Source organism: Nannospalax galili, unplaced genomic scaffold (genome assembly GCF_000622305.1).
Source record: "Nannospalax galili isolate Female #2095 unplaced genomic scaffold, S.galili_v1.0 scaffold85, whole genome shotgun sequence".
In the NCBI taxonomy this organism is placed as follows: Eukaryota; Metazoa; Chordata; class Mammalia; order Rodentia; family Spalacidae; genus Nannospalax; species Nannospalax galili.
The window spans coordinates 7,017,812-7,037,851 of record NW_008358866.1 but is presented as its reverse complement, the minus strand read 5'-3'; the positions used below and the strand labels follow the sequence as shown (position 1 = coordinate 7,037,851).

Below are 20,040 nucleotides of genomic sequence, written 5' to 3'. Positions count from 1 at the left end.
AGGAAAGCCTCCCAGAAAGATGATTTTATTGCAAAATGATATGCTGGGTTTTAATTAAATATATTTTTTTCTCAAAATAAAACCCATTTATTTAATCTGTTCTCATTCAGCACTAAATAGGAAGGGGGGAAAAGCAAAGTTTTGTTAGGAGTATTTTAAGAAACTAGCCTAACAAACATAGGGCATTATTTCTAGGTATGCATTTAATTGCTAGAAGTGCCAAAATGCCACGGATTGGGTGGCTTCAACAACAACAAAAAAAATTGTTTTCTCCAGTTATGGAAGACAGTAGTTCAAGATGAAAGGAGGCAGTGGGTTCAGTTGCTGCTGAAGCCTTCAATGTGGCTTGTGGCCTGGCACTGTCTGTCCTCCCATGTGTCTCTCCCTCTTCTCACAAGGACATCAGTCACACTGGATTGGGGCCAGTCCAGTGGCTGCATTTTAACTTAATCACCTCTTCAAAGACCTTATCTTCACATATGCTTATAGGGGCTAGAGAGAATGCTCAGTGGTTAAGAGTACTGGCTGCTCTTTCAGAAGAAATGGGTTTAGTTCCCAGTATCCTACATGGAGGCTAACAACCATCCATAACTACAGTTCCAGGGGATCCAACACTCTCTTCTGGCCTCCACAGGCACTGCACAACATGGGTGTACTTATATGCGTGCAGGCAAAATATGCATACATGTAAAAGAAAAAGAAACCAATCTAAAGAAATTCAAATATGGTTACACTCTGAGGTAATGATATTTAGAATTTCAACATAGAGATTTTTGGGTTAGGGTAATACAACTCAACCCATGAAAAGACAGACAGATTGAGGACAGACAAATACACTTCAAATTTTAATATAAGAAAGGAAGGGAGGGGGACATAAGGTTTTCTTTAAGGAATTTAGTTCCCATGTGTGTCAAACAGCTGATTACACTGATGAGCTCCTTTAGGACCACTAAGGCTTTTGGGTTTTTTTTTTTTCCCCTTCAAAAAACGTGTAAGATATAAACTATGTGTTAATTTGAATCGAGTAAAATATAATGGAAAAATCACATTCACCATTGCCTGACTAGTCCCATGTGGGATATGTAGCATGCATTTTTCATCACCAGGAAACAGCTTGCAAATGTCACACTTTACCATCGCCCTCCTGAGCCCGAGTTCTAAATAGAAATTTAAAAATCTATATTAAACCTCAGTATAAAATGATCTTCAAGGGGGAAAATATTGTGTTCACAGTTCCTCTCTAAGTTATTTAAAATGGGAATGAAAGATCTGCGTTTTTGCTTTTGTGCTCCTTTCAGAAAGAATCCAACCTAAGCTAAAGAAAAAGGTAGCAGCAGAAAAACCCCCCTTAGCTCCAGTTAGTTAATACCCTGTGACCACATACTGTGCGCAGGCACAGGAGTTCTGCAGAACCGACAAAAGAATGGGAGTGTGTTTCCTTTCCTGGGAGAGGCACAATAATTTTCTGAAAATTGCTTGTTTTACTCTTCATAATCTGCCTTGTATATGTACATCCTTTGAGATAAGACACAGATCACACTACTTTAAAAAACTAAATACACAGGGTGGGAGAGATGACTCAGCAGGTAAGAGCACTTGGTTTGGTTCCCAGAATCCACAGGCAGCTCACAACTCTCCCTAACTTCATTCAGTTCCAAGGATCTGATGCTCTCTTCTGAGTTCTGATGGCACTGCACAACATGGGTGCACATGCATACATGCAGACAAAACACTCATACACATAAAATGAAAATAAAATTTTTAAAAATAAAATAAAAACTTTAAGAAACCAGAGGCTGAAGAGATGGTACCGCAGTTAAGAGCAGTGGCTTCTCTTTCAGAGGACTTGGATTTGATTCCCAGCACCCACATAGTAGTTAACAACCATCTGTAACCAGTTCCAGGGGTGACACCCTCTTCTGACCTCCATGGGCATTGTACAATATGGATGCAATACTAATGGCATGATGTTGTCCATTTTTCTTACTACATGGATTTAGATGTATTAACTAGCTTGGTTAAACTATATTCTATTTAACACTGCAATGGCTGAAAATTAGTATGTTGTCACATTTTCCATTGAAACAGTCAGTTATTTGCCCTGTGAAACTGATACACAGACATTGTGGAAATACACTGTAATTTGCAAACATGGGCTTCATAAGAAGAATAAAAGGCATGTTTTTTTCTCTCCAAAAACTTCTCTAATCTACAAAAGAATGGTCTTGTGGAATAGGACATATCTATGAGATATTCTGAGCTATGGAAATTAGATTCTTACAAACTGAGTCTCCTACTTTAAGCATGAAGTAGTCTGATATGAAATTACCATTCATATAAATAAGGAATTCAACTACTGACTCTTTAAAGAGGCCAATAATAAAATCCTTCCTATCAAATGAACAGAACTAAGATTAATTTGAAAGGAAAGGGTCCTATTTTATTTAAAGATTAAAGCTCAACCCTTTCATTTACCTTTCTTCTTACAACATTACTAAATTGTTCCATTTAAATGAAGACACTAGATCAAGCCAAGATGCAGTCAACTCTGAGCATGAGCTTTGGTTCTGGGACCTCAGGTGCATAAACAATTTGAAGGAACAACTGCTTTCTTCTTATCACTTCCCTTCTTAGAATGCATGCTTGAGAAAGCACTGTACTGACTTAGAAATACAGAGGGCTAATGTGCATTTGCAAATAGGCACTCCATAGAGATGTGGAATTTAATGAGATAATGTTAATATATTTCTCAAAAACAGAATAAAAGTGCAAAAGACTGTCAATTGTCTGGATCACTGGAGGAGAACATTGGTCTAGATAATAGAAAATGCAGATTTTGCAGCTGAACAGTGCTTGCCACCCCACCACTCAAAGGCATTGCAGGACCTTAACAGCTCTACTTCATTGTCTGAATCACAGTAGCAACTACCCACAAATATGTTTTATATATATACATGTATTACCTAAATTAATACTTATAATCCCACCATGATATTGATTCCATTGCCATTCCCATTTATACATGAGGAACGTACAGACTGGAGGAAAAAAAAAAAAAACCTCATCTAAGACCCTGTAGCTATGCACAGAACTAGACTTATAAGGAATTGATCAGGACTCAAAATCCATTTTATCACTACTATCCTAGTGAATTAGTCCCATGGATTTAATTCCCAGCTAAATGGGGGGACTATTTATCATGCTTAGGCCTATCTTCTACTGAAATCACATCCCTAGAAGCAGAGATGAGTTTTGGAACTGCATCATTATAAACAGCATGAGTATACTTTAATGTTCATTCCAATGATATATCCATAGTTTCATACTGACTTTGCTGAAAGTTGATTTTTAACCCTCATAATAACTATATGTTTGAGACTATTGCGAACTCCTTGTGTTGGTCAGCTTTCAACCCCTCCTGACAAAATCTAAGATAAAGAACTTAATGGAGGAAAAGTTTATTTTGGCTCATGGCTTCAGTTCATGGTCACTTGACCCCATGGTTGCTTCTGGCCTGTGGTGGCAGGGTGTATCATGACAGGAGCACAAATCAAAAGAGGTCACCACCTGGGAGAACAGAAGGAGGGAGGGCAAGAAGGAGGGAAGGAGGGAGGGAGGAAATGGAGGGAAACAAAAAGGGAAAGATGAAAAATGAAGAGACAAAGAGAAACAAGAAGTAGGTAGGATGTTCCGAATAATACCCTTTTCCCTTCTCAAGGGCATGCTCCAATGACCTAGCTTCCCTACTCTAGGTCCCACATCATAAGGCATGGCTAGTGACTAAGCTGTCAATACATGGCCTTTGGGTGACGGCCATGTAAAATCTAGGCCACACCATCATAAATAGTAGGAAAAAAAAAAAAAAAAAAAAATTAAGAGCATGTGCAATACCCTGGGTTCACTTCTCAGTACCACAAGAAAAAAAAGAAAAGAAAAGAAAAAGAATTACTGTGGTCCTATGCTATAATGAAAGTGTGAGCATGTGAGTCAGACGAGGGAGGAAGAGCTCAAGAAGAATTCTGAAACAAAATTATATCAACTCTTTATTTTTCTTTCACTACGTAGCCCTGGCTGACCTGGAACTTTGCTATGAAAACCAGGCTGGCTGTGCTGGACAGCTTTTGTTGTTAACTTGACATAACTGGGTAGAAGGAGCCTCAACTGGGGAACTGCTTCCATTGGACTGGCCTGTGGCCATGTCTATGGGGTATTTTCTCGATTACTGAGTGATGTGGGAGGGCCCAGCCCACTGTGGGTAGTGCCACCCCTGGGCAGGTTGTTCTGTATTGTATAAGAAAGCAGGCTGAGCATGGCCAGAGGACCAAGCCAGGAAGCAGTGGTCCTCCATGGCCTGTCTCCAGCTCCTGCCTCCAGGTTCCTGCCCTGAGTTCCTACCCTGAGCTACCTGATGAACTGTGACCCAGGAGATGTAAGACAAATAAACTCTTTCCTCCCCAAGTTGGTAGTGGTCACAGTGTTTGGTCACAGCAATGAAGAGATAAACTAGAATAGAGATTGGTACCAGAGAGTGAGGTATTGCTGTGACAGACCTGACCTTGGTGTTTTTAGGAGGATTGTGGAAGTGTTTGGATATTTGGGCTGGAAAAGTCATTGAATGCTCAGACTTTGTTGCTGTGGAACTTAGAACAGTTATGCTGAAAGAGTTGTAGACAATGAAGGCCTGGCGTGTGAAGCTTCAAAGGGAAGCGCAGACTATCAGGGCTGTTTGTGTGATATCTCGAATTGAGAATCTGAAGTTTCTGGTCAGCTGGGGTTGAAGAATCAGCTATGATTAAGAAGAGACCAGAACCTGAAGTAAAACCTTTGCTTTACTGGGACAACTGATGCTGGTTAGCTGGGACTGAAAAATCAGCTATAAGTAACAAGAGACCGGCGACACTGTGGAGAAATCTTCTGGGAGGTATTTCCACAGGGTCAGAGCCCTGGTACAGAGGGAACACAAGCCTCCATCTTAAGCTGAAAGCAGGACTTGGTAATATGTAAGAGTCTCCTGCATGGTTCTGGTGTTGAAAGTGTGAAGGCCTGTGGCCATGTCTGAGGGGAATCTTTTTGATTACTGAGTGATATGGGTAGTGCCACCCCTGGGCAGGTGGGCCTATGTTGTATAACAAAGCAGGTTGAGTGGGGCCAGGGGAGCAAGCCAGTAAGCAACATTCTTCCATGGCCTGTGCTTCAGCTCCTGCTTCCAGGTTCCTGCCCTGAGTTCCTACTATGGGCTGTAAGACAAATAAACCCTTTCCTCCCCAAGTTGGTAGTGGGCAGAGTGTTTGTCACAGCAATGGAGAGACAAACTAGAACACGGCTATGAACTCACAAGAGATCTGCCTGCTCTGCCTCCTTAGTGCTGGGATTAAAGGAGTATGCCTGACTCATTTCTTTTCTGCCTTTGAACAGGCTCTATCACTCAGCAATATGATCCCTATTAAAAACACACCAAGGCAATGCACAATTGATAGATAACTTGATTGCAAAATAGATCTAAATGCTGGACAAAGATATGGACCCAAACATCACACATGGAAACAAGCTAACAAGGAGGCTTGGTTCTCTGGGGGAATTTTTTACCCGTAACAAAAAGGAAGTAATACCTACCAAAAGGACACTCCCAAACTAAAGTGGAACTCTGTATGAGCCTTGCCTTCCTCCTCGCTCTAGATTTATGGGATGTAGATTTTTATGGTGATGGATAAAGGTAAATTTGGAGTAGTTTGTAAATTGTATGGAGAAACATAGCCTCAACATGAAATTTCTGAAAATATGTGCTCTGTAGGCTCTACCACATATCTCAATGAAATACCTTTTAACTTGGGTTACCAAGACAGGCAACCTACCTATGGTATTCCCAACAGCTGTAGCTACTAAAGAGCATGGTGAGAGGCTGGGCTAGGGAAAGTGACAGGAAAGGCTAATGAATGCCTACCATGATAGTAATAGCATTACATACTACCCAAAGACTGGGTACCAGAGGAAGTAGGCACTCAACAAAATATTAGAAACAAACTTCATCAAATATATTTTTGATATTTGTTAATTAAAATAAAATCAGATTCTTTATGCTATGTCTGAATCTTAACAAGTATAGACTAGTGTACAGGCATTCTTGGTTCCTTGACTTCGGTCATAATTCCTAACATACAATAGCCTGTATCTGGAACACACATACACACACAGATATACACACATACAGAAAGAGAGCAAGAGAGAGATACACACATACAAAGAAAGAGCAAGAGAGAGGAAGAGAGAAAGAGGAAAAGAGAAGAGAAAGAGACATACACACACGTGTGCTTGCGTGTGCACACACACACAAACACAAAGCTGTGAACTGTTTGGACCGTTTTCAGTTTCTGTTTTGTGTAGCACTAGAGACTGAACATGGGGCTTTACAAATGCTAGACAGGTGTTCTGTCCCTGAGTTGCATCACCATTCCAAGGTATGGTGTTTTAAAACAGTTTCTACCATAATGTGTCCAAAAAGTAATCATTCCCTCATTAAAATAGTTAAGTATCAACATACTTAACAATTTTTCTTCCTTTTCAACTCTACTCTTAGAGCCTACTCAAGCTAACTAATACTTTGAAATAACAGGGAAATGAAGGTATAAATTAATGCAGATGAGTCAGGTCAAAGAAATCTCCGTATTTATTAAGCACTGTTATACCATCAAAACGCTTATAAAAATAATAAACTTTGTCATAGTTATGAAATAATCAAACCAATACATTTTTGCGGACGATAAAATCAAGTTAAACACACATATTAAAAATGTGTAATAAAACATTCCTTCCTGTCACAGGGAGAGAACAAAATGGTAGCAAACAGAAGGGACTCAAAAAACAAACAAAAATTATAGCAGCCTCCTATAAGAAAGAAGAAATCGTCTCCAGTTTGCTAGGGAAAAATCAGACATTTTTCTGGGACACATGAAGAGAAGCAAAATTTTTAGAATGAAAAGAAGGCAAACAAGTTCCCAATCAAAGTAATTTAAGTACTGTGGTATGGCAGAAAGGCACCCCAGGGTAGACCAGGGTAGACTCACATGCAGGCAATATACTCATACACATTAAATAAAATATTTTTTAAAAAGACAGTGACTAAAAGGAGAACATTTTAAATACTTTTTATTATTATTATTATATATGTATGTCTGCATTGGTTCCATGTATGTAAGTGCACCCATGTTGTATGACAGACTCAGAGTTCAGAAGAGGGTATCGGAACCCCTAGAACTAGAGTTACGGACAGTTGTTAGCCACCATGTGGGTGCTAGGAATTGAACCCTGGTCCTCTGCAAGAGCAGCCAGTGCTCTTAAACACAGAGCCATCTCTCCAGTCTCATAATTTTTAAAACTTTGCTGAAACTGAAAGAAATTGAATTAAAAAATAAAAGGAGCCAGGTATGGCACGCACACCTTTAAACCCAGTATTTGGGAGACAGAAGCAGGTGTTTCTCTATGAGATCAAGGCCAGCCTGGTCTACACAGCAAGTTCCAGGTCAGCTGGGGATAGAGGAAGACCTGGCCTCAAAAAAGAAGTTCCTAGCCAGGCATGGTGGCACATGCCTTTAATCCCAGCACTGAGGCAGAGGCAGGCAGATCTCTCTAAGTTTGAGGCCAGCCTGGTCTCCATAGCGAATCCAGGACAGTTGTGACTAGAGGGAAACCCAGTCTCAAAAAAAATTAAAAAAAAAAAAAAAAAGTTTCTAAACTAGAAAAAAAAACCCAGGCAGATGATTCAAGAAGAAATCAAGTGCAAATAAACATACAGGCTTATGTGCAAACTCCCCATCATGTTTTCCTCAAGAAACACTAGAGAATACACTTCTACAAAACAGAAATAAACCAAGAACAAGAATGATAAGTAACCCAGAGGACAGGACAGCTACCCACCCCAGAAGCAGAAGAGAAAGTCCTCAGGAAGATGGGGAGCAGAACCCCAGCACCATGGGCTTAGTAACCCGTTAGTCCACACTAGAACAGGATGACTGAGAACTACACAGGCAGTATCACCCAGAAAGGCTGACAGGTTATCTGATTCTGGTTGCTGTCAGAGAAATTTCATAGTATATAAAATAGTTCAGGTCTCTGTGTGTGAATAAAATTATACTAATTATACTAGTGATGAACACATGAATAGGTAATCACAACTAAGAAAAGTCAGAAATTAAATTATAGTATGTTATGCTTTCTGTACTATGAATAATAAATCAAAATACAGCTAATACATCAAAATACCATAAATACTATATATTAATGTAAGCTAAAAAGTTAGAGAAATGCATTTGGGGATATAACAACAACAGGGAAAGCTCTCTTGGTACATTCCTTACTACCCCATAAATCGCTAGCTCGTCTGTTTCCCTCCAACACATCTTTCTGGACCTTCTCTTTCCTTTGGGTCCATTGGAAACTTCCCTGCACAAACTCAAATACTTTGGATTTAGGGCAGGAAAGTGCTTCAATTTGTCATTTTAGAGAAGTCCCAAAAGACTACAGACTACCTTGACTACCTTAGTACCATTAGACCTACCCATCCCCCATTCTCCTGGTACTCCTTCTCTCACCAGAGCCACCACGTTTCCCTTCTAGGTGTCAGTGTGTTCTACAAATTCTCAAGGAGCCACCATATGTCCCTATGAGAATTTTGGGGGCTCTGAGCAGCAGCATCAGTCCCTGAGCTTCTTCCGTCACATATCCTGATACTACCCAGTTCTTAACACTGTCCAAGGTTTTCCCACTGACTCCTACTGTGAGGTTCATGAATGTACTTTGTCCCAGTTGAATACATTATTGACCGGCTGGTTTTAGTCTACTAGTTTCTCTAATTATATGATGGGTTTCAAAACCTATGCCACTATCAGCTTCCCAGAATATTATCATACATGGCCTTTTTGAATTCAGTAGAATAAAAATAAAACTTCACGAAGAGAGAGAAATACAAAGTACAGCATAGAAGTTCCATCTTTTCTTGACCAAGATTTTTTTATCAAGATTTTAATGCTTACTAAAATATCAAAGCCCCATTGCTAGTGTTCATATGCTAATCCATTCACTGACTTTTAAAACTACATGACCTCTGGTAAAAATAAGCACACACAGCAACCAGATCTAGGTTTCTAAGCATCATTTGCCAATGAAAAAAGTAAGAGCTACTCAGAGAAATGGCTGATTCTAGGTCAGATACAGAAAAGAAAAAAGTTATAAGCCAAGATTATCTTATAGAACCAACAATTAAGGTAATGATCAATATGTTAGAAGAAAAACCAGAAACAACTAAAAGTTCATATGCGCAAGAACAATTTAAACAATAAATAATGCACTGGTGAATTAACTCAGAGCCCCAGATAATAACAGGATGATGGACTAAATTTGAATTCAGATATACACTGAATTTTTTAGTATAAGATTGCCTCATTGTAATATCTGCTATGACAATTTCTATAAATAATTTATAGGCTGACATTTATGATCATAAAGTACTACACAGTAAAATACATATACTTTTATTCTTTACCCAGCATGAGCTTGTTCATTCTCAACAACCCCTTTAATTTCTTCTACATAATACTAGATCTCAGGGTTCCCCCAGGAGTTAACAGTACAATGCAACACAGGCCACTCCTACCTTACAGTTACCAATAAGGATCATGGCAGTGAATCTGAGAAAACACAGGAATGCATGCACACACACATGCACACATGCGCACATACACATAATCATGTCTCACAAGTGTCACAGTAATATTTACTTCAGCGTTTTTAAGACAAAATCTAACATTGCTGTGTGCAATAGCATGCAGTCTAATTAAGCTGAAATACCATACTACCACAGCAGTTCACTCTGTCCTTAGTTTTTATTCTCATAAAATTTTGAGCTCAAAATATGTTTTTTTAGCAATATACCAGAATCACAATTCTATGAGCATTTTCCTCTCACTTTTTAAACTCTTAGAGCACCAATGTGCAAGCATCATTAAATATCAGCTAAATATGAAAATTATTTAATTTCAAAACATAGAAATTTTTTTGCAATATTAAGTGCCAGTCATTAACATATAAGTTCCAGTTACAATTGTGTAAGGAAAAAGCAGCAAGCACCTTGAAATTGTAAACGTCTTCTATATGAACTGAATGTTGAAATAACCAGTGCCCAGGCGAGGAGTTCCTGAAGGTGACATCTTTAAAAGGTAATGACACCCTAAAACTGAAGCCCTCGAGTGAGATCAACGCCCTAATCATAAGCAGTGTCATAGTGCCAGAATCTTGACCATGGACTTCCAAACTCTAGGATGATGAAAAATAAATGTCTGCTGTTGATGCCACCCAAGCTGCGGTATTCGGTTATAACAGCCCAAACCAAGAGAAGTATTTTGGTCAAAAGGCAAGAACTGCCTTAATTCAGAGTTTACTGAAATTCATTAAAATGAACAGACTTTCCCTCTGAAGATCAATTTCAATGCCCTGCTCTTAAGTTCTAAATATTTCCATTGGAAGCTAATGGTAGGCAACATACGGACGAATTTCAATGGACAATCTGAAATAATATTGTCAATTTTTCAATTTCAAAACTGCCCACAGGCACAGTAAACTTCAAGAACCTCTCCAAAAGTTTGAAATATGAAGAATTTTTAATGATAAATCCCTCTAATTCAAAACAAAATTTTTTTAGAAAAACAAGATTTTTCCAAAAATAGGCTAAATCATTTCATTTGTTTGCTGGGTGCTTATAACTTGCAATCTGCATATAGTTTTCCTTCTTCCAAAATATTAAACCACCCTTGGAGAAAATGCATAAAAACTCACTGATGACACCACCTGCCGTCTTCCAGCACAGTGTGCTACCATTGTAAGAGGCTAGTCCTTCTGTTTACCCAGTGATTAATGAAGAGGAACGTACTTACCGAGCTGGGGCTGGAGTGCCGCCTAACTTTGGGTGACTCTTTGCCAGCAGAGGAGGATTTAAAGTTAATGCAAGCATTGTTCTCAGAATGTACCCTTTTTACTTGATTGGTAGGTTTCTCAAATGGGTCAAAACTGCTCTGTGTCCTCTGAACCCTGACTTTTTTATCCTCGGGAATTGTGTCCAGGTGTTTGATCACTGAATCCATTCCCTGGCAGTTCCGTGTAGACATCTTTGTGACACATATCTGAAAAATAAAAGAAAGAAACTAAGAACTCTCCACTGAAACTTTAATGTCACTAAACATGGTAATTTGTTATTCTAAGAAGTGTGCTAAAAATGTATGATCATCAATTTACTAACTCTTAAGTTCCCTGCTCTGAAGCATAGGTTATTGACTTAGGCCCAATAATCAGAGTAGGAGAGGTCATGCGACACTACTTCTCAAAGAAAATTTTTCAAAAGGTTGTAAATTCTGTATTAGTGCCCTGACCCATCTTATTGCATAGATCGTTATCCCTGAGAAAAACCACCTGCCATGTCCTGAGGCAGCCCTGTAAAAAGGCTCATGTGCAGAAGGATGAAGGCTTGAAAACTACACGAGTTGAGCCTTCAAGTATAACCATAGCCTTGGCCTTCTGCTTGACAGCCACTGAGACAGAGGTGTAGGCCAATGAAGGAGCACCTAGATTCTAGCCTTACAGAAGTCATGTAATAAGAAAAGGTTGGGTTGTTTTAAAATGTTATGGAGTGAATTATTCTACAACAAATATAATTAGCAGTTTTAATCATACAGTCATCTCAATAAGCTGAGACAAAGAATTTGATAATTCAATAACCATCCACAATAGACACCCTCAGTGAAACATTCTCAACCCAATAAACAGGTATCTACATAAAAATGTTAACTAACATTATACTTAATAATGAGACAACATTTTTCTCTAAAAACAAATGCAACTCAAGAATGTCCACTTAACACCACTTTAATTCAACACTGTAGTATATTTTCTAGATGATGCAACAAGGCAAGAAAAATAAATGCCATTCACAATGTTATCAAAGAAAGAAAGCTGACTCTTAAGATATAATCACCTTGGAAAAAGACCACTAAATCCATAATTTTAAAAGTCCCCTTTCATAAATGTAATGTCTATGAATGTTCCAAGACACATGATCAATATGCAAAAATCACTTGTATTTCTAAATAGAGACAAAAATAATCAGTAATTAAAATTTAAAGACACATTTATAATAATACCAAACATTATATTTAAAGATAAACCTCAGAAGCCACGTAAGGAACTACAAAAAATGGCAGGGAAAGCAAAATCTAAGAGGTACGAAGAGAAAGTGAGGACATAAAAAGGAAGACTAATTGACAGGATCTTGAAATTTCCAAGAATCTAGTCTTTGTTACACTTATAAATTCACACACACATGCACGTGCACACACACACACACACACACACACACACACACACACTACATATGAGAGCCAAAGTAAGGTAATAACTATATATAAAATGACAAAAGGATATCGATGAGATGTGAATTCATAGGTAAATAATAGAGACCTGGTGGTGTGCTTGGACTCCACCCCTATCCGTATCAGACACCCCATCAAAACATCTCCTCTTCCAAGGAGACAATGCAGCTAATTTTAACCCTATAGTCTAGTTTGAAATCAAAATCTTTGAACTATATATATTATAGTAAATGAGACTTTATCAAATTACAATGTCCACTTTTCTTACATAGAATATATGTGGAAAACCTTACAATGAAGTGTAGCTGAGCATATTTACACCAGCACAGCCATGGAAAAGATAAGCAAGGATGAAATGTCACTTCCTCACAACAGCAGAGGAAAGAGCATTAAGAGCTACCATAATGCTAACAGGATGAACTTGAGTCCTAACCAGTTCATGAGATCACATAAACCTTTTCTTTATTGCCCTTCCTGCTACCAGTTCTACCCAAACTCAGACTCACAAGGTCATTTGTTGGATTCAGGAGAGAAAGCACTGCAGCTGGAAATTCTGATGAGTCTGAGTGCATACAATGTAAACAAGAAAAACAGGCACAGAATTTACTGCAAGTAAATCCTTTCTCCATCTTTATGCCTTAAGGGCCAGACATTACTATGGTGCTGAGTCAGGTAGCCTCTCAATGCTGACTGTGGCACACTCAATAATTATAAAGATCAGTGGAAACTATGCACCTGTGGAAAACCAACTTCTCTAAAGTATTCACTTAATACAGAAGAGTGGCAGCCTTCTCCTAATGTTCAAGGGTAAGTATTTCTCACAAACATTCTTAAACATTTCACATTCATCATTTCTACTAGTAATTAATAAAATGTCAACAGAAAACAAATTTCTTGGACACCGTACACTCTTATCAGCACACACCTGTGATAGTGCTCTCACTGCATTATCAAGCATATTCCTTGCAAATTAGTCCCTAGTTCACAGGTTAATTTAAAAATTACTACTACCATAGTAGTTTGTGCAGTATCATGTTTTCCAGATATCCTATCAACAGATCACATGTGAAATTCAATAGTTCTTTACCTAATCCCATGCAAATAAGGATGTTACTATGTTATTGCATCTTCCTCCCACAATGCCCTTCTCAATCTTCTTGTAATAAATCATATACACGAAGATTCATTCAAATAATTAATCATACTTTTGCTAAAAGGTGAATCTGAGACATTTATAAAAATGCTATTATTTAAAAAGTACAATCTTGACACAAAATTATACACACACATATACTCATGAAATGCCATCAACAAGATTTTTTAACTCTAACTGTATTATAATAAGTGAATTCTAAAACAACACCATTTTTTGCCTTTGAATTACCCCCCCAATGCAATTATGAGTGCTATCCTATGATTATATTATGCCATATGGCAAATGAACATTACCTAGATGGAATGAACTTAAACAGAGGGGCCCTTTAACAACTGCATTTTCTCCAGCTAGAGTCAGAAAATGAAAGACAGGGAGCTGGAATTCGAACAGTCTGGAGAAAAGCGATGACCTGTCTAGGCGACCACAGAGCACAAAGTAGACTTTGCCATGACAACCAGCAGAAAAGTGGGTACCAAAGGAATATTAGTTGTGTTGACACGTAAAAGGACCTTGAGATTTAGATGAGATCCATGACCCAAGCAACACCCTGATTTCAGCCTGGTGAGATCTTGGGCAAAGAAACCCTATGCCACACTCAGACTTCTAGCCTATCAAAACAGATAATAAGCCTGTGTGTCTGTGGTACTGTGTTACACAAGAGTAGAAACCTAATATATGCATTTCACTGAAATTTAGTGAAGTACTTTGATATCTGAGCAGAATTTTCTTGGGGGAGAAAAAACAACACTGTTGCATATACCACTGCCAAATTTGACACAGTGTATCAAATCTAGGACAAAATAAGCAATGACAGTCATGATTGCTATCCATGTATATACTGAGTACCCCACACCACACCATAAACTTCATGAACAAGTTCTCCACATAATTAAGTTTATACACAATTAATGCTGGCATCCAGCAGGTCAGCCTGAAATCATACTAGCACCAGCGCCTGCTTTGTGTGTGCATCTTCGCCCAGTAAAGTAATATATACTTGAGTTTTCCACAGAAGGCAAAGTTACTGTTCTGGAAAGGTTTCAAGTTTCCAATATTCGAGACAAACTACTTAAATGGGATCTGGCCAACTGAGAGCACAACGGAAAGCAGAGCTCTGGCCCTGCTAAAGACCTGGGAGTCAGCTCTGTTGACCTCCCACAGAGGTCTGATAGTTCTCCCTGAAGACCCCGAATTTAAAAAAAAAAAGAGAACTCTCTGATTCAGGGAAGCATCCAGCAAGGTGAAGTAAGAACAGTGTGCATTCCTTACTAGCAGCTGTAATTTCTAGCAACTCAGCATAAAACACTGAAATGCCCAAGGTATAAAGTGAAGAGTGAGCAGTATAGACCCAGCAGGAGAAGAGGGCACTGTATGCCAGATTAAATGTAGGTGCTATTCCCCTGCGTCCACATCTTCCTGTAAAACCATTCTATAACCTGGTAGCCAGTACATAAGAAAATCCTGGTAAAATGTATAACCTCATAAATAAGAAAACTTAAAGAACCCCTAAACCTCCAAAGGGAGATTTCTCTAGCCAATAAACAGAAATCCTTTTAACCGTTAGTAACCTTCATATTCATCCCTACTGCATGCTCAGATTCTGTGCTCTGTGGGCACTGCATGCCTATGGTGCACTCACACACATGCAGGCAAAACACTCAAAAACATAAAATAAAAATAATACAAAAAATTTAAATAAGCTAATGTTTAACAACCTATGTGAAGTCAACCCCTAAAAAGCAAGCTCAGCTTGACTATGAACCACTGAGTCTAGTTCAAGTCATTAATTTGGACAAAGCAACCAAAACCCTAAATGATAAATGATTCAGATCCTGTAATCTGGATCACTCTGAGAAGGCAGTTTTAAATTCCAGTTCTAAAGATAATGCAACCCCATGAACATACAAGAGAAAATTATCATTAAACTTCCTGGAATAAACCTAAATTAGTAGTGTATCTATAGAGTCTAAAAAGGCTTTTTAAAATGCATTAATTGAACATACAGCATTGTTTTAAAACGGGGTACAGGTAAATGTAGTAATACAATTTGCAGTGATCACATCCATTCATGTGTTCTTTGATTAAAGTATTTAAAATATCTTAAAATAATCAGTCATGCTAAATTAGCACATGAAATTAAGGTAATCTAATTAAGTCAGTAATCAGAGATTAAATACAAAGATTTTTTAATATTTATTATTATCATTATTTTGATCTTATGGATATATGTAGAACTGACCACATATTTAGAGATTTTTTTTGAGTTTTTCATAGTTTATAGCCAAGGTGGGGAAATAGAGTAACTGACAAAGACGAACACCCAGTGCCCCACACCTGGCACCCCACACCTGGAGCTCTGTTCTGCTCTGTGGCTCAGCGGCCCACCATTCCAGATGGTTTCCGCGCCCCACCACAGTCTCCGTTAGCTTTCACCCATGTCTCCTGGGCCCGCAGCATCGCCCAAGGTCCATAAATGCCCCCTTTCATGTCCACCCGGTTAGACACTGGGGCCATTTTTTCTGTGCCACCGTTTCTGTCCAAGATGGTCCTAATATTTATTATTTTTATGTGTGTGAGTGTATTCCCTGCATGTATATAAGCACACCTGTATCATGCAGTGCCTGAGGAGGTCAGAAGAGGGTGTCAAATCCCCTGAAACTCAAGTTGTAGATGGCTGTTAGATGCAATGTGGGTTCTGGAAATCAAACTAGTGTCCTCTGCAAGAGCAGCCAGCACTCTTTTTATTTATATTTTTTTATGTGTATGAGTGTATTGCCTGCATGTATGTGAGTGCACCCGTGTCGTGCAGTGCCGTGAAGGTCAGAAGAGGGCTTTGGATTTCCCTGGAACTGGAATTAAGGATGGTTCATAGCCGCCATGTGGGTGCTGGGAATCTAACCCAGGTCCTCTGCAAGAGCAGTCAGTACTCTTAACCACCAAGCCATCTCTCCAGCCCGAGAAGTTGGTTTTAAAAATAGATTTATATTTTTTAATTTGTTTGTGTGTGTGTATAAGCATGAACATGAGGATGCCTGAGGAAGCCAGAAAAGAGGGTCAGATCCCCTGGAGCCAGAATTGCAGATGGTTATGAACCACCAGGTGTAGGTGCTGGGGGCTGAACTCTGGTCTTCTGCAAGAGCAACAAGCACTTATAATCTCTGAGCCCTCTCTCCAGCCTCAAAATGGTTTTAAATTTTCATTTATTAGCTACATATATTTTTAAGAATTTGGACACTTGACCATGTACAAAAATCACAAGCTAAAGATGTGCCAATCAGAGGAGACTTTGGACATTCGACAGGCCATCAGTTTTCACTCTCCTCTACACAGACTTTGTCAGTGGCCTTAGAGTGAAAATCCTTTCAAGCCATGCTTTAGCTTTCCTCAAAAATTAGATCTGCCCAGAGGCCCTTGTTGATTAAATCCCAGCAACGAAAACCAATCGCTTCTTAAGAATTCTTTCATTGGCTACACTTACTCTGCTATAATATTTTGTGTGGTTATATTGTAATAATTCCTTCTTAAATTTATTTATTATTTTTTATTTTATGTGTATGCACGTATGCCTTGCGTGTAGGTAAGTGCACCCGTGTCGTGCAATGCCCACAGAAGACAGAAGAGGCTGTCGGATCTCCTGGAACTGGAGTTATAGACAGTTTTTAGCTGCCGTGTGGGTGCTGGGATTTGAACCCAGGTCTTCTGCAAGAACAACCAGTGTTCTTAACTGCTGAACCATCTCTCCAGCCCCAGTAATAATTCCTTTTAAATAACAATCTCAACAACCTATCTCCCCACAATGACTACATCTTCTATATATTTTGCAGCCCTCAAGACTACTTTGTCGTCCGGTCCAAATTCCTCTTGAAGAGTCTGTTTAACGCTTGTTAACTACATGAAAAACAAGAGGCATCTGTAGTTTTGAAATGGTCTTCTCAAATCTTGGGGCCAGAAGCAGACCCCTTGAGGACATGTACTCAAAGCCATCTCGGTAAACAGCAGCTACATTATCACCTGGTGTGAAAACAAGACATTTCAACACTGATGGGAATTAAGGATATATTTTCCCTGGCTGCAGTTTTCACACTTACTCCATTTTAAAAACAGAAGTGACAAGCATTACATAAGCAGGGATGCCTTGTGAAAACACATTAAAAAAAAAGAAATCACGGATTCCAAAATAAACTTTTTTTCTTCCAGTGAATGCAATAGAACTTAGAATTTCAATCTAGATAAGAGATGAAACCATAGATATAGATATTCATCTGAATAAATTTGGCCCATTCATCTTTAACAGAGGTTTGTTCGTTTACTGACAGACTATAACTTGGTACCAAAAAAAAAAAGACAAAAATTCAAATAATGTTATCAGCTCTAAAAGTCAGAGTTTGACCTATGATTTTAGCTTGCAGCCATGTGAAGCCCAGACAACCATCTACTGAAGCCTTAGCACTAGATGTGGAAGAGCACAACTTAATTCAGTTAAGGTTGGCATTCATTTCAAATGAATTCATTCGGGCTGAAAACTGTCCCCTTGAATCAGCCATTTTCTGGTGATTGGCATGTCTCTAAGTTCTCAGAATGATCCTCTCTACTTGCCTGCTCCACACTCAGTCGAAGGCAAACGCTAGAAAAGAATTCTTTTAAAAGGCTCCAAGCTGACCCGTGCCTCACACATCCATCCGGCAGCAGATCAGTCCTGGTGGTTTCCTGACACTCATGAAAGGACATCCATCACAGGGCCAGTGCAAAACCACAAGATAAAGGAAAACCTTAACAACACTATGTATTATGTATTCTGTGGGGTTTTTCTTTCTTCCTCCTCCTCTACCTCCTCCTCCTCCTCTATGCATTCTATAGGGTTTGGTTTTTTTTTTCCTCTTCCCCCTCCTTTTTTGCATTGTCCATTAACCCCATGAAGTCTAAGTGCTTTCTTCCACTCAATAACAAAAGATGAACACTCGAAAGTTTTTTAAACCTGCTCTCAAAATCATTCCCAATGATTCTGTAAATCAGCCATTTACAAGTTTTTATGTACTTAAAGTATTACCACTCACAAATTTATCTGAACTTTAAAAACTATAAAACAAAAAGCTTCCTCCTTTGTAAAAGGAATTTCAGCTCTCAAAGGATAGATGGGCAAGGAAATTAGAGGAAGAGAACAGGAAGAATTTCTGTCATTGGAATGACATGTATGATAGTTGTCTTCATCTGTCATTTCTAACCTGGGAGGCAAAAGGAATGCTGTCCTCCCTTTGGCTATCGTTGTGGTTCCTCTTCTCCCGTCAGCAGTATGTGTTTGAATGTCTATGTGTTTGTGCAGGTAAGGATGGCACCATGCACAGCTACATGGAACTAGGATATGTTATCTGTATAAAGATAGAGGGATATACGTATGAACAGTTTTTACTTACAATGGTGTTTTACCAAAATCAAGTTCTGATTCCAAATCACCTTCAGAACATCAGCTAATAAACAGAAAGCCAGAATGACTTACAGCACACCTCTTAAAGCCTCTTAAACACACTGACTCTGGGTTTCAGTCTTCTTGTCCATTAAATGATACAACTGAAGTTAGCAGCTCTTCTGATCTTTCTATGAATTCTAGGCAGCAGTTTACAGCTGGTGGATGATTTTTAATTGATCAAGTGGATACTGATCACAGACACATAAATTCACTTATTTGTTTCCTTTTACATGCAATTCCTCCTTGGGACTTTAATGTTCAGAAAGAATGAAGGCAGGTTCACATCATGAACACTTCTCTTAATGTTTCTATTCTTCTTATCGTTTCATTAATTATGAAATCATGGGATTAATTCTCAGTGGCAGCAGGTTGGGCATTCTGGCTAAGGCACTGTGCACAGCATGGTACAGCGATACACACACACTGTAGGACATTTGGCAATCCTGGTGTTCTTAAACACCAGCCATGCCCTACATCACCATCACTGCTACAACTGCTATAAGCTACATCATTTTTAGATTGTCTCTCAAAATCTATCCATTAAATATCTACTATCATATAAGCTACTATCATTTTTCCATTATTTCATTGTTGTATTTCCATATAAGCTACTCTTAAATTTGTTTTCATTTATTTGGTTTATTTTGTTGTGATGCCTTTGCTTTTTGCTCCTTTTCATGTACTAAGTATATTTCCAGGACCCAACTGTAAATATCTTGAGTACATAAACGATATTTTCTGTTTCTTTAGTGTCCTCAAAGCACTTAAGTCTGGCCATGATGTTCTATTAATAACTACTGAAAGATAAGCCTTTCCATTTAACTAAAAGTAGGCCCATAAAAAAGGTCAGCCCTAGGGCTGGAGAGATGATGGTTCAGTGGTTAAGAGTACTGGCTGTTCTTACAGAGGACCCAGGTTCAATGCCCAGCACCCACATGGCAGTGGGTCTTTAACAACTGTCTTTAACTCCAGTACCAGGGGATCTAATGCCTGCTTCTGACCTCCATGGG

At 38.7% G+C, this 20,040-nt stretch overlaps 1 protein-coding gene across 7 annotated transcripts in view; it reads right to left on the bottom strand.

Annotated features, from left to right (window-relative positions):
- Cdk14 (cyclin dependent kinase 14) overlaps window positions 1-20,040 on the bottom strand; it is a 633,917-nt gene that overhangs the window by 484,278 nt on the left and 129,599 nt on the right. For all 7 annotated transcript variants that reach the window (XR_003847675.1, XR_003847674.1, XM_008822523.2 and 4 more), the window contains one exon: window positions 10,923-11,168. Coding sequence is in view for 5 of the 7 variants with exons in the window: in XM_008822523.2 (XP_008820745.1) it covers window positions 10,923-11,168 (246 nt within the window). In the remaining 2 variants the exon portion in view is untranslated. The remainder of the gene's footprint in view (window positions 1-10,922; window positions 11,169-20,040) is intronic.